The sequence below is a fragment of the Prorops nasuta genome, unplaced genomic scaffold, assembly GCF_024137725.1.
Source record: "Prorops nasuta isolate Cenicafe-Biocafe unplaced genomic scaffold, Cenicafe_Pnas_1.2 PNAS00002, whole genome shotgun sequence".
NCBI lineage: Eukaryota > Metazoa > Arthropoda > Insecta > Hymenoptera > Bethylidae > Prorops > Prorops nasuta.
Genome location: NW_027116799.1, coordinates 4374188 through 4389603, shown reverse-complemented (window position 1 = coordinate 4389603; position 15416 = coordinate 4374188). Strand labels below are relative to the sequence as shown.

Below are 15416 nucleotides of genomic sequence, written 5' to 3'. Positions count from 1 at the left end.
TAATTAAGGTAAACCACTTTTACGCTTCTACAATTACTCCTCGGATCTCAATATTGACAAAGGGAGCAAAGTTTCATATTTATGAGCCTCGAAACGGATTTGGATAGTTCGGAAGAATCGCGCCACGACGAGGACGAGGTCGTTGAATAATCGACTGAACGAGTCTCGTTAACGAGAAGCCACGAGGACGGGGTCCAATTGAAAAGAATAAGACCTCGTTTTACTCGTGCTAATGCTGTATATCATCCCCCTCGCGAAGGATCCTAAATCAAGAGAGTATATGGCATTGCACGGGCTACCCGAGTACCGCCTGGAATTCCAAAGAAAGCACAAAATAGTCACTCTCCCCAACTGGCAAACGAGCCGCGATTCTCGTTTAACGTAAGATAGTCGTGGAACCGAGGACTGGGACGATTTACCAATAGCCAGCAGGCTGCTTTACATTTTCCAGCCGAGTTTTTCCCACCTCTCTGCTCGAACGAGGACTCGTATAAATTATGGGAGAACGAATCCAATTAAATGAGGAAGCTTCGCGAGGGTGTCCGAGGGACACCATATCGAGCATTCTAAAGCATTTCTGGACCGAGTGTAAGAAGGATGGGAGCGTGGTAGGTTTTCCAAGAGGAACGGTCCAGAATGGTCAGAGGAACAGTGGGGAGGGCCGAGGGCTTAAAAATATGATTTTAATACCACTGCACCGGGGTCGCCGTATATCATGCTTTTGTCCGCCTACCATTGTCTCTACGCCGGACTCTCACCCCTCGAACCGAGCCACTCTCACCCTGCTCGGGTGCTGGCCAACGCCGTTCAATCCTCGATCCCCCCCCCCACTCTCGTACATTCAAAATGCTCGTAATTGAAATTTTTCTCACCCTAAAATGTCACTTTAGGATTCTTTCTCTCTTTCTTCCCCTCTCTCACTTATAATAATAATAATAACAAGAACAACGCTAATAGTGCAACGATACAACGATTTATCAGTATCATCGATGAACGAGTGAATTTCACGAGGATCGGTGTATAGAATATCAAGGATAAAAAGTGGAGAAATCGATGGGGTTCGGTATAGAAGAGAATAGGCCGGCTCGTTGTCGGAACGCGACGTGTAATTTGTTAATCTCATTATAATAGGCTTCCTGTTCTCGCTTTTGTATACGAGCGGCCAAGCCACTGTTCCGACACTCGCGATAAATAAATAATATTAGCCCGAGAGGAATGCTTTTTATTCGCATTAATCGAGCCGATAAACGCGCAGGCGCGATTCTCCAATGATCCTTCCTCCCCTCCCCCACTTGGTAGACTGCAGATTATATTTGCCGCTTGAATATATCCCTGCACACACAGCATTGGCCAGCCAATGTATACGGTGTAATATATACAGATACAGAATACGTATACAGACACACTTCATAGAGCTTTATTCAACGACGACGATGGCAAATTCGCGGACGATTGCACGTGTGAATTTTCACCTGCGGAAAGTCAATAAAATGACAAAGAAGGGAAGCTATATAGAGGAAAGAAGGGGAGGATGAAATTTAGCCGATCAGCTTTTCCGACGTTGAATGGGATTATCGTCAGCGAAATTCGCTAAATTAAATTCTTACGGAGCGGAAAGGTAGGTCAAATATTAATCCACTCTGTTGGGTAAAAATGTAAACGAGCGAAGAATGTTTATGTTTTTGCTAAGGCATTCGCGTCGGTATAAATTAAAGTAAGTCTCTGGCAAAGGCGCACGTTGAAGCGGCCAGGAAAAAGCGAAGGATAAATTCATCTGTGATTTTTTGTAGTCATCATCCAAGAAGGTAGGGACTGTGCTTTGTGTGGCAAGACATGGGATGAAGATTTTTATGTTCCTGCCAATCCTGTCCCGTTGACGTTGCGTGGAGAAGAAATACAAAGGCTTCGGGCCCTCAAAGATATTCAACTCTCGTTTCTGTTTACCATTCTCTTTCAGAAATTCATCCAGCGACAAAGGGACGAGGAGCTCTCGTTCAAACGGGGAGTCCCCACCCTGCACCTCGCGAGCGGAAGGCAAATTTTTAATGTTAACGAGTCGAATTATCTATATACGCTCTATTTTATGTATATATATACACGTAGATATATATAACATAAAGATCCTTTTCCTTAAGATTAAGTTTATCCGGACGCTATAATTATAAGCCACAACGACACGCTACCTGTTATCCACAGCATTTCCCGGTAAGATTTTACATTTAATTAGAACAATACGCGATAGGAATACGAGTGGTTCTAATTACAAGAGGAGAGAGAGAGGCTTGCAACGCTGGAGGGCTGCTACGAGGTAGGTTGCCAAGGAAACCGGAAGTTGTCATCAAAGCGATAGCACGGAGGATCTTCTCGTTGCTTTATGGGTCTTATATCTTTACTTCGTTTCGCGATTCGGCTGTGTGTATACTTTGTATACGGTGAGTATTCTAGTGTAGGGACGTTACACATACATCTATATACACAGATATATAAAGAGAGAGAGAGAGAGAGAGAGACAGAGAGGTAGAGAGATAGGAGTGTATATGGAAGAAGTCAACACAGTGATAAGGGTGGCCTCGAGGGGATGGTCAGTGGCCGCGCGCGAACATCCTTGCCAGATCGGTAGTTGCTCCCCCGAGGCAACCTAAGTGCCCTCGAATCTCGGAGAGCGAGTCCCGCTCCTTGTTCATCTTCTATACCAGCATACTCCCCCCCCCCCCCTCTCTCTCCCACCAACCCACCCTTGACCCACGATAATCTTCAACGCCCCGGGCCCCTTTCTCCGGAATTAACTCCGTCACTCGTCCAGGATAATCGAAATCCTCCATGATAATCCCGTCCTAGCCCAGGACCTCGATCCTTGATGGAGCAAGGAGCCTGGCTCCTCCGGATTTGATTCTCATCCGTGAGAACTTTTTGTCGAGCCTCGGAAACAGATGCCGCCAGCAGCACAGCTTGATATTTTTCCTAGCAAACAACATCTCCTTTCCATCGTGGAAAGCTTCGCGTTGCGATAAAAAGTCAAGGAGGAGCAGGAGCAGCCGTTGCGGAAGCTGCAATCTTGCCTGGGCTGCGCAAGCACGGTGTGTCGCTCGATCGTGCTTAATCATCGACTGCAAAGCCCACACAGCTCGCAAACTTGGCGCCGCAGCATCGTTATCTCTCGCGAAGGAGAGCGAGATTTCCCTGGGAAAATTGCCAGCGTGCGAATAAGCGTCCCTATATTTTTTCGCCAGGCCAAACAGGCTGCTCCTTTAATCATCCTGATCGCGGCGAACAAACTTGTGCATTAGGCTGATTGATCCTGGCTTGTCTTTCGCCTCCGAAACACGAGACCGAACGAACCGTCGGCTCGACGGAACTTGCAAATGCACACCTGCAAAATTACCAGCCGTCGCGAAGGCAGCTGATAGGGAAAAGTACAGCACTCTGCCAAGATACCGCCTGAATTTTGGCATACGGGAAATTTCCCTGCGTCCACCGGACCTGCAAAATGTCCCACCGTCCATGTTCTATTTCGCCAACGATCCCGATGGTACCGCAGAGACACTGCGCAGCCACACACACACACACTCACACATACAAATACACATAGCCAAACATCCACTCTGAACATCCTGCAGAATTCTTTCCACCCAAAACGAACGAACGAACCAACGCAAGCGAGTTCGATTGCAATCAAACAGAACTCGATCTGAATAAAAGTGCACGCGAAATTGCTGATGGTATCCCGACCGAGAATCCTATTTGACTGATTGGTGCGGATTTTTCGGATGGTTTTTTACGCGATTTATGCACCGGAAAGAATAGCAAAAGCCCCGAGAGATAAACGCGCCACGACCAGGCACTTGTACCTCAAAAGGGCTTTTATCCTGGATAAACTCGTAAACTACTTAATAATCAAAATCCATCGCCCTCCGTCATGATTCCCCTGCGAGTTTACCGCTATAGAAAAAAAAAAAAAAAAAAAAAGGAGAAGTAAAAAAAGTCCATTGACCCCGATGAATTATGAAATCACCGCAACCTTTTAATCGAATTCTTTTTAGCGACGAAAAGCTGTTTACTTATTGCTTCTTTCATTTATCGCTCGACAATTATGCAGTTTTTTCGTCGGCGGAACGCGCGTCGTCGTCAAATGGAAAAATTTATGAGAAAATAATACGATCTAGTTTGACGAGAATGAGAGTCTCGGTAGAGCGCCGATTGAACATTGCGGTAAACATCATAAAAGGGTTTTAACGCGCAACAAAATGCGATGGGATGATCCTTTTTCGCGAGCGGAACGATCTTTTTCCTTGGGGGGAAATAAAGCGAGTGGTTTGCCCACGATTTACCTCACTGTTCACCTGGCAAAGGGAAAATGCAATATATACGTGCGGCCAATTCAAGAAGTGTTCGTCGAGGGGCCATTGACAAAGAGAATCCGTTAATGGTGGAAATGATGAGGAATTATCGTCCCCATCGAGTGCAGGCAAGCGTTGCGCTGCATTGCGTTGCTTGCGAACGATACCACCACGATTAGCGTATAAATACAGTGTACTATAGGTGGACCGATATAGGGGTGTTGGAAGATTCGAAAGGGGGACTCTGTCACTGCGAAGACTATAATTCTGCGTTATCGCCAAGTTCACGGACCAACGCGCAACTTCCTGGACCAATCCCCCTTTCCCTGACATCGATCCTCTCTCCCTGACCACCCCTTATACGTATCCAACGTGGCTCCGAAAAGTCTGCGCTATACCACTCGTCAATTAATCGTGGGAAAAACAAAATTAAAATACCTTTACGATCTTAATTGCTAGAAAAACAAGTTGGAAGAACATCTTGAGGTATAAGAATTTTTATAAATCTCTTACAAACTTGTACCAATGAGGATCGAAGTAGTATTGCTCTAGCTGAAAAAGCGTGGTCGATCGGCAAGATTGTCGAAGTTCGCAATTTCGTTGGGACGATTCAATGGAAAAAGAGGATTGGTAGCCGGCGTGGATGACGGGCCGGTACGCTACGGGACGGGACGTTGGGCGCTAGCCCTGGTTAGGAATGATTTAAGGGTTGTTATCGGTAACCAGGGCTGCGGGTCGGGCCGTCCACGTCAGCGAGAACGTTCGTATCAATTCAACCAACCCACCTTAACTCCGGCGACCCCATTCCGGCCAGTCAAGTCTTTCCAGGATCGGACATTAACCGACCTGGACGCAGAAGCCGGACTACCCTGTCGAAACTCTCCATCGACCATTTTTCATCCCAAATTAATCAACCTTCCTCGACCGGTGGAAAAGAATTTTTCGAGAATTAAATCGTTCCCTCTGCACCGCCTGCTTCGATTAATTCCAATTTCAAGAACTCGTTGCATCGATCCGGTCAATGTATCGTCCATTTACGCACTATCGCCCGCATAATAGCCAATGGCGAGTGATGAATCGGTGATGAAGATGGGCCTTCAGCGAACCAGCAACCTATACGTAAACCTCTCCCAGTCCCTCGATAAATCGTGGCAAGTGCTGTCGTGCGTGCACCACTTGATTTCACCTCGAACCACTTTACAACGGTTTGTGCGATTGTGATAAAAATTATCGTTGAGCTTGGAGAGGGATAAATTGGTATTTCAGTAGTAAAGGTGGTTCATTGGTCAGACGGTCGTTTAAAATGTCAACGTAGCGAGAGAACAGCGATCTCGCCAGTGGCAGGATATTACGGTGATAGCGAGGTGTGTATTAGGAGGGGGGAGGGGGAGGTGAAAACGCGTCGAAAGCCACAGCAGCGAGTCTCGCAGACATCGGCGTCGGTTCAGGCGTCGATATAGGCGTAGGGGTGGAAATAAGGGGTGAGGCGAGTTTAGATACCGCCTACCGGCATGCAAATGAGGCCGAAAGCGTTCGGAATAGTTGGAGGTTACTAATGTCGAAGGTATAGTGGAGGTCGAGGAGCAATGCTTTCCTCGCTTGCTACACCAGCACCGGCGAACCTCTCCCTCCTGCACAATTATTCTTCAGCCACTAAATACCGTTATCCGATAACCGAGTGGTGCGAATATTTCACGAAGCTTTGCACAGAATGATTCCTGGCCGATTGTAAGCTCGCGTTTCAACGCTGCGCGACCTCGAAACACACAATCTCGCATTTGCAAAGTTTGCCCACTTTGACGAAGAAAGTTTTGCTCGCGGAGAAACTTACGAACATGCACTCTGCTCTTTTTGCCATGGCACGGTGAACCGATGGGCGGGGTGGCAAATGAAAGTAAGCTCGTTAATTTTTTACTCTACCCTTCCTTTATTTATTCTTCCTTTAGCTCGCGCGAAATGAAAGGATAACGATTGTTTCAAAGGCAAATGGCACGGTCAAAGGGAAAAGGACGAAAAATAGTCAGGCAGGTAAGAAATTTACGAGATCGAACGACCCAGTGCTCCTGCACGTGGAAAGAAAGCAGGAATGCGAATATGCGATTCGTAATTTCCGTGCTCGAGGAACGAGTGGTTCGAGCGACTCAGGAAAAAACGACGCGGGGATGATTCATTGGTGAGGGGCACGCGATAAAAATTCCATTGTTTCATACGATTATTGTCATCCAGTATAGCCGGTAGCGGTGAATATATTTCACCGATTTAACCAGGTATAATCCGTTCGATTCTGCCAAAGCTCTCTCTCTCTCTTTCTCTCTCTTCCTCTCGTATAGGAATAGCGAAACACGAGCTATGAGATAATTCCCATGGCAACGGAGTAGCCGACAAAGCAGCGAAGACTGGAAGATGAAGACGCGAGAGACGCGAAGAAGGAAAATTACTATAATCAACCTGGCGATAAAGTAACAATTACCTGCACATCGCACCGTCTTAAAGAGTCAAAGAGAATCCCCTGAATCTAGTCGGTGCTTGGGGAGAAGTCAGGGGGGGGGGGCGGAGAGTGTGCTATATATATATATATATATATAGCCTTTTCCGATGGGGTTTCGAAGAACGCCATCCAGGCCAGCCAGAGTGGGGCGAGTGGGTGCAATTTCACCGAGGCTTTTGGGGTAAGGGGTCGCGAACTTGGAGACTGCTTCCAATTAAGCAAGCGCGCAGCTTCCTTTTTCGAGAGCTTTGCAGAGAGGCTGCCGAATGATCCGTGGCAGGGGTGAGAACCTAGAAAGAGTCAGGTACGGAGGACGGAAAATTGTTTTATAAGCGAAGACCGTCGTTAACCCGAACGCATCAATTTCTCGTTTAAATAATGACATGGAAGAAGATTAATTCGTCCATCGTGCGCAGGAGCTCTCAACCATTTATAATCCCACCTCGACTGTGGGCAACTCGGAAGTGTCTCGCGCGACAGACTCGAACTCGAGGATGATCTCTCCGATTAAAAAACAATTTCAAAGTTTTTTTTTCAACTGATCACATGCGCGGAATCGAGTCGCGAATCGGTTCGTGCGGAGTTGTAATTTCAGTTTTGCTCGATATAGGGAGGGGGTGGGAAAAGGGGGTGAGGAAGATTGATCGACAGTCGAGCTATCGGCGACAGGTGGTTAGACGAACACAGGCGGACAAGACTGACAGTCGGTTACACTGGTGAAAGCCACAACTAATCCGGAAAAACGAGATACCCCGTCATCGTGACGCAGAAAATAATCTGAAGAATGGCGAATTTCGTGCAGGGTTTCCATGGATGACGCGCGCTAACTAATCGGTCGCGTATCAGTTTCCACGCCAGTTTCGATGAGAAAGAGAGTGAGAGGGGAGACGTGGTTATATATATATATACAGTCAGTAACTAGAAACGTGACGTTTCACTCGCTTTGAGAATTTTAATTTCGTCTTTTAAGCTCCGAGGGAAGGAAAAAGGACGAGGCAAAAGGATTTAGGTAGAGTCAGCTACGACCGTTTGTCTCGACGTGACAAGAATGGATTTTCGCGGACGACGCTGAGCAAAGATGATTACGTCCTGTCGGGAGGAACGGCGATCCATCGTTTTCTTACGCACTTCGACGTTTCGAAGGAGCCTCGTAGGATCGTCTCTCCATCCGTCGACCAATACTACTTACACATATATATAAATATATCGTCTATCGTTCCCAAACGCACTTTGTCCACATTACAAACGACACTGGCAGCTTCTCACAGCATTTCCACCCACTCGACTTTACGTTGCTCGGTTCGGCACGCGAAGCTAAGCCGCCAGTAGCATAAATCAGAGTTTTGTCGGACACGCTATCCCCCGGCACAATTAATAGCGGAATCATGCTCGTTATTAAGGATCGACACCCTGCAATATCTATACGCCGTACGGATTCGGCACGGTTCGCTGGTCAGAGCAAAATTGCACAGCTTTATGCAAATATTCGCCAAATTGCTACGTGCACAGCCCTGTCGATTTAATACGTGCATTATAGTGACAAATGACTAAAAAAAATTCTACGTCTATAACCCGGTTGGTTCGTTTGGTCGGAGGACTTTTGCGGAAGGTAACCTTGTTACCGTCATTGTTTCGTCGTCAGAGCGGACAGCAATCGACGAGGAAGAAAAAGGCGGCGGCGGCGGCGGAGGAGGAGGAGGAGAAGAAGAAGAAGAATAAGTAGCGAAGGATGAATATGGTCAGCCCGAGGTTCCACTGGCGATATGCCATAAAAGCAAGTAGACCTGGTTGAAGCGAGCTAGCGGCCGGAAGTCCTTGGGTGCTGGCCGAGATTTTTATTGTCGGCAAGCATGTTGCCTGGGACAAAAGGCCGGCGCCTATTTATAACGACTCCTCGCCAGGGCAAGAGGAGCCCGACGCTATTTTATTTCGCCATAATTCAGTCTCCTTCGCGGCACAAGCGCACTTACACGCGCACACTCCTCGCAGCCTCGTGTTTTACCATGCCGTGCCGTGCGCGAATTCCCCTAGCTGTGTGCCGTAGCCACTGTATTATCGCTTTAACGGCTTTAACCTTTTCGTGGCGTTAGTTTCAACTGACTCGGCCCGCACAAAGACACACTCCTCTATACTATACCATAAAACCGCTCGGAGGCTTGATATTTTTCTATTTCGCTCCGACGCGCGCGCCTACATCCGCCAAAGAAAACCAAATAAAACAGTATCCTTGCCCCATCCTGCGCCAACAGCTATATGTATACTATATACACAGCTGGGATGTCTCTCGGTCTGACCAGTGACCGTACAACGTCCCTAATCCACTGCCATTCTTCCCCCTATTTATAGCGTGGAAACAGATAGGCCGCTGCTACGATATTCTTTTTTTCCTACCCCCCCCCCCCCCCCATTCTATCTCTTCCTTTCACCTTCTCATCCTGAAGAAATTCGTCAACGAGCGATGCCCTCCCCCTCCCCCCCCTTATATATGACACGGAAACTAAAACAGATAGGCCACGGTTACGATTTTATTTTTATCTCCCCCCCCTCCCCACACTACTTCCTTCTCCTCATCCTTAAAAAAATTTATGTACGTGCAATGCGCCCTCTAACCACTGATCCTTTCTAACGATCTCTCTGAATTTTTCCTCTCGCACTTGTATCCAACTTCTCGAGCTACTTTTATCGCAGTGGTCCCCCACGATTGCTCGATTATTCGGCCTCATTAATTCGTAAGCTTCGTCCGGATTGGCAGCGGAAAGTGGCATTGCTGTTTTCAGAGGCTGTAAAAGAATCGGCAGACGTAGAAGTGGAATTGGCACGAGTTAACTAATGGTATAAAAGCGCAGACGAGTTTTACGAGCTTGCGGGGAAGGTGGAGCAGTCGCGACAGTCATTGGCGCGGTCGACTTTTCATGGGGACGCGGGGTGGGGGTGAAGGACAGGTATACGATTGGAGGAAGGAAAAGCGAAAACTCGCCGTGAATTTTGCCAAATGAACCGCGGAATACGAGCGGCTGGAGCAAAAGGGAGATAAAAATATTTATGCGAGAGGCCGTAAGTTGCGGTGGAAAATAGTATAACGCGGAGGAAACAGAGAGATCTGGAATATACGTTCGTAAATATGTTTGGTTATCCTGCTGAAGGAGAGATAACGTGTGGAGATTAATTATGTGATTGTAGGTCGCCAGACGACTCGAAGCGAAACAGGCCATCATTCGGAGAAAGGTCGATATATACGACTGCATTTGGCCGGACCTTAACTCGACCGAATTATATGGGACCAACGGCTCAAAACAGAATTTCCGATCAATGATAAAGTAAGGACAGACGTTCTATTATATATATATATATATATATAACCAATATCCCCGCTAAGTTTATTATTATTCATTTATGCAGATTGAAATTAATATTAAGGATCCAATCGAATCTGAGAGATCACGTGATTTTACCTTCTAGAATATGTAGCTCTACCCTCATTTTCATTAAGGGCTTTAATTTTTTTTTCACAATCTCTACCCCTCTCTCTCTCTCTCTCTCTCCCTTAAAGCTATTAATTATTACTCATACAAAAGCAGCGACGACAAATTATTCAAAGCTACTGGAATATTTCATTAAATTGCGAGTAGGAACCATCGAAGCCGGTCGATTACTTTAACGAACATTACACTGTTGCAGAAAGTATAATTATTATAGCGGAAGCAACTGCGCTAATTAGTACACCTTTACTGTCACCCACTCGACTATATTTCACTTTTCCAGAAATAAAAGTTCGTCCATACACGCTGAAATTCTACCAACCTCGATGTAACTTTGAGCAGTCAGCTCGGGAACAGGTGAAACATGCGATAAAAGCAATTTAACAAAATAATACTTTATTAATATTAATAGTTTTTCGTATTGCAATTACAGTCAGCGTCAAATTACGCCGGGGAATAATTATTCTTCGTTACGACAATCAATCTTCTCATAAATTAGTGGCCTGGAAAAAATGGTTGATATTATTCGAACATTTTTCACGAGATTATAAGAAGGCATGACTATATATATATATATAAACTTACTGCTGTCCCGAAATATTCTGTCCTTCAAAAAAATGTCTATAGTTGTTGACAGCGTCTGTGTTGAGGCTCTCGCGTTTGTGTGATTTTGACGAAGCCAGGCGTAAGATGTGGGATGGTGGAACTTGCGGGAAAGCCGGAGTGATTAATGGTGGCTTTACCGAGGCCGACTCATATTTTCCAATATCATTAGCCAACGGTGGTTTCCTGTAGATCGTCGGTTTCTTCATTTTACTGCCAGACGTGTAAGTATCGTTGCTCTCGGCTTTCTGCCGCGAGTGCTTCACGTACGTTACAATATTATCATTGGTCGGATAAACATAAGACGCCGGAGGAAAATTCATTACTAGGGGGAATCTATCTCCCATCCCCGATTTAAATTTGTCAAAAGACAATCTCGGGCTACTGTGAATCTTCTCAGTGACACCCGCAGCTGCAATCCTACTAAAATTATCATTTACTACAGTCGTGGTATTGGTAATTGCAGTTGAAGTTACCGCGTTAGTCGGATTCCAAACAGAATTACTTTCGCCATTTAAATCGGACTGCGACGTTGACGAAGACGGTAATTCCATTTCCTGTACCGAACTAACACCACTGATACTACTAATCGCACTGTTTCCAACGCTTCCCTCCACCATAAACCTGCTACTTGTTTCCTCCTTTATATCACTCCCCTTAAACTCAAAACTTCCATTTTTTTTCAATGTTACCCCCTCCCTGCTTTCTACACCAACAACTGTGCTAATCATACCGTTTGTAACTTTTTCCTGCTTCATAAATTCTCCGCTTGTTTCCTCTTTTCTACTATTTCCGTTGAATTCAGAATTTTCATTTTTTATCAATATAGAATTCTTACTTTCTGCACTAGCAAGTGTACTAATCGTACCTATAGTAATACCTCCCTGCTCCATAAATTCTGTTCTTGTTTTCTCTTCTCCACTACTACTACCATTCAATCCAGAGCTTTCATTTTTTACCTTTGTTGCATTCTTACTTTCTGCACTATTAAGTTCACCAATCATACCGTTTGTAACTGGTTGCTGCTCCATAAATTTTGTGCTTGTTTCCTCTTTCATGCCAGTCTCATTCAATTCAGAGCTCTCATTTTTTATCGATGTTACATCGTTACTTTCCGCACTAGCAAGTGTACCGATCTTGCCGTTTGTATGTCCTTGTTCCATAAATTTGGTGCTTGTTTCCATGCTTGTACTACTTCTGTCAAATTCGGTATCATCATTTTTTATCTCTGTTGAATTCGTACTCTTTCCCCTAACAAGGGTACTAATAGCGCTACTGGTAACACCTTCCTGTTCTATAAATTTTCTTCTTGTTTTCTCTTCTATACTTACACTGTTCGATTCAGAATTCTCATTTTTTATCAATGTTACAAAGTCTTCTTCTGCATTAGCAAGTGTACTAGTCAAACCGTTTGTAACTCGCTCTTGTTCTATAATTTTGGTACTTGTTTCCATTTTTGTAGTACTCCCATGCAACTCGGTATCATCAATTTGTCTCATTGTTGAATCACTACCTGTTACACTAGCAAGTGTACTGATAGTATTTTTAGGTACACCCTCCTGCTTTATAAATTCTCTACTTGTTTTCTCTTCTACATTTACCTTATTCGATTCAGAATTCTCATTTTTTCCCAATTGTACATTTTCACCTTCTCCGCTAGCAGGTGTACTAATCATACCGTTTGTAACTCGCCCTTGTTTCATAAGTTCTGTGCTTTTTTCCTCTTTTGTATTACTTCCCTCCAATCCAGAGCTCTCATTTTCTATCGGTGTTACATTCCTACTGTTTTCACTAGCAAGTGTACTAATAGTACCTCTAGTAACACCTTCCTGCTCCATAAATCCTCTGTTCGTTTTCCCTTCTACACTACTACCATCCAATTCAGAGTCCTTATTTTTTATCAATGTCGAATTTTCTCCTACACTAGCAAATGTACTAATCATAGCTCTAGTAATTTCTCCCTGCTCTATAAATTTGGTACCTACTTTCTCCGTCACACTACTCTCATTCGACTGAGAATTCTCATTTTTTGTCAATATTCCATTCCTACTTTCTGGACTAGCAAGTGTTGTACCACTAGTCGTACTACTAGTAATACCTCCCTGCTCCATAAATTCAGTGCTTGCGTTCGCCTTCGTATTACTCTCGTTCGATTCAGAGGTTTTACTCGTTATCGATAGTGCATTCAAACTTTCTGTACTAGTAACCATAGATCCCTTCTCCGTACAACCATTACATGTATCGTTCGCACTCAATTTTGCAATATTATTCTCCGTTATAATTACATGGCCCGAAACGCTGCTACCACTAGTACCATAAAAAATCTTAGAATCGTCAATGATCCCTTCTCTAGTAGTCAAAGTGCTCGCATTTGAGATCAAGGTACTCGAGTTAAAATTATTCGAAGGATTAAGAGTAACTTTGTCGATCGTGCTAATTGTTGAATCACTGGAAATCGAGTGTTCCGTGGTATAACTCGTCTCGATATCTGCTTCTACGTTTTTAATAGTTGCACTCGACGTTGAAGTTATTAAATTGCTGTTAGAATTATTTAACTTTTGCTGATTATCGGCGTACACTTCACCAGCTTCGATATCTCCCCTGGAATTAGCTGCTGTAGTTTTGGATTGCAAGGACGCGTCAGTGGGCAGCGAATTAATTTTCATTTTTCCCGAGGTAGCCAAGTTTGAAACATCAGTGCCACTATCGACAAGCATTGTTGTCAAACCTGTTTTGGAGTCCGCCGAACTGGAAGTGCCGGCTATTCTCGGAGTTACGGTGGAACTTTTTGATTCGCTCCCCAATTGAGAAAATTGCTCGACGGATATTGTTGATCCCTGGGCATTCTGGTCGTTCGAAGGAGACTTCTCGCTGCTAAATATCGTCGAAGTGATTATCGCATCAGTGACGTGTACACCTTTCGTAGAAATAGCAGCCTCCTCAGTAGCATTGGAATTTTTCAAACCGTTCGTAGAACTCTGGTTGGATGGACTGGTTAAAATTGTATCATTGGATGGCTCCGGGAGAAGCGAGGTCGTTCTGAAAACAGGCATTTGAATAAGTAGGTATATCGGTGAGCGGAGCGCAACGGAGTGCAGCGTCATTAAATAAATATTATCTTATGGTGAATAAAGCTGGAGGATCCGAAGCGAAAGAGAGGAGGAACCGCACAAAGGGAACTTTTCGTAAATAGAAATTGATCGTCCGTGAGTCTAACGTAAGGATATATTGTTAAGCGTCGACAACTTTGATACTGCTGGCTAGCTTTCGCTTCGTCGAGAAATCCTGAAAGGATTAAAGGGACTTTAAGTTTCTTTGATTACGGTAATTTCTATCCCGAACGGACGCAGGAACGAACGAGTGGCAGACGGTGAGTTCAAGCGGATTCTACTTCGCAGGCGAGTCTTTTCAGTTGCGCTTCTCCTTTGACGAATCAACTGTTGAATTATTAAGGGGACCCCTTCAAAGAATTCCCGATACTGATGCATTTCGGTCTTTCATAGGTAAGCTCGTGAAAATTCGCATAATTTCAAAGCGAGCGTATCATCACAATAGATGCATGGATATAATCGAAAGCTACTCGCCGTATCGTTTCTAATGACGCGCCCCGCACAGTTGCCCTTCCGGAAGAGCAATTCTTAACCAACGGAGCCGACGAAGCCGACGGAGCCTCGAGGAAAGCTTGTACGCGACACTGACGTCTCACCACCACTTACCGGATTAAGCCAGGATTCTATACAATTCGCTAGCGGTATCGCTACATCTTTCTCTCCTCTCTCTCTCTCTCTCTTCGCCACTGGCAATAATTTTCTCCTTTGCTGGAAATTTGTACTAACCCTGCTGACGCGCTTTCCTCAACAGCCTGCTCATTCATCCGCAAATAAGCGATAATTAAAATCCTCGTAAGCTTATCCAATTTCTCCCTCAGCAAAGACTCCTCCGGCTGTGCTTTCGTCAATAAAGAAAGCCTCGCCCAATCCGATGTAAAAGTACCGAATGGCGACGAATCCGTTGAACATTGACAATCTTTGCTCGTCGCTTCCTTTATTAATTTTTGCGTCGACAAGTAACTCAGAATTTCATCCGCGTCGTGGCTCAGAACGTAATTCGTGTAACAATCAGGAATGAACGCTGGAATTAATCGAAAATTAATAGTTTTGAGTGGAATATAAAGAGTTACTTTTTTTAATTATTTTTTTTGGACTTACCACACTGGACGATGGATAAAAAGACCATCATTTGCAGGAGCAAGAAAAACTGTACCTCGCGAGACATTGTGCACGTACCGAATGAAGCTAATTTGAAGTTTATTTCGTAAGAATCGGCATTTCTTAGTGGACGTTGATGCGAATCAAATGCTTCTAGCGGTTGCTAGCCCGCACACACGACACCGAGATCGGATTACAAGGTAAGAGCCATTCTACGGGGCTATTTGAAAAAATGTGCTGTACCGCATTTTGAAGGAAAAGAAACTATTTAGCAACTAATTGGAGAAGGTGAGCTGATTCG

At 44.8% G+C, this 15416-nt stretch overlaps 1 protein-coding gene across 1 annotated transcript; it reads right to left on the bottom strand.

Annotated features, from left to right (window-relative positions):
* Nucleotides 1-10690: 10690 nt before the first annotated feature.
* Nucleotides 10691-15178, bottom strand: LOC136777364 (serine-rich adhesin for platelets-like). Its single transcript, XM_066733597.1, has 4 exons — nt 15116-15178; nt 14744-15038; nt 10890-13946; nt 10691-10807 (listed from the first exon to the last, which is right to left on the bottom strand). Exons 1-4 carry the CDS (start codon nt 15144-15146, stop codon nt 10765-10767), a joined length of 3426 nt encoding a protein of 1141 aa, XP_066589694.1. The 5' UTR covers nt 15147-15178; the 3' UTR covers nt 10691-10764.
* Nucleotides 15179-15416: the final 238 nt, after the last annotated feature.

What these genes read in the sequence shown, in the direction of transcription:
- LOC136777364 (XM_066733597.1), bottom strand. Translation starts at nt 15,146, where the DNA reads ATGATGGTCTTTTTATCCATCGTCCAGTGTG. An exon ending in TTTATCCATCGTCCAGTGTG is followed by an intron (nt 15,039 to 15,115) that starts GTAAGTCCAAAA and finishes GATTAATTCCAG; the next exon opens with CGTTCATTCCTGATTGTTAC. An exon ending in GAGGAAAGCGCGTCAGCAGG is followed by an intron (nt 13,947 to 14,743) that starts GTTAGTACAAAT and finishes GCCTGTTTTCAG; the next exon opens with AACGACCTCGCTTCTCCCGG.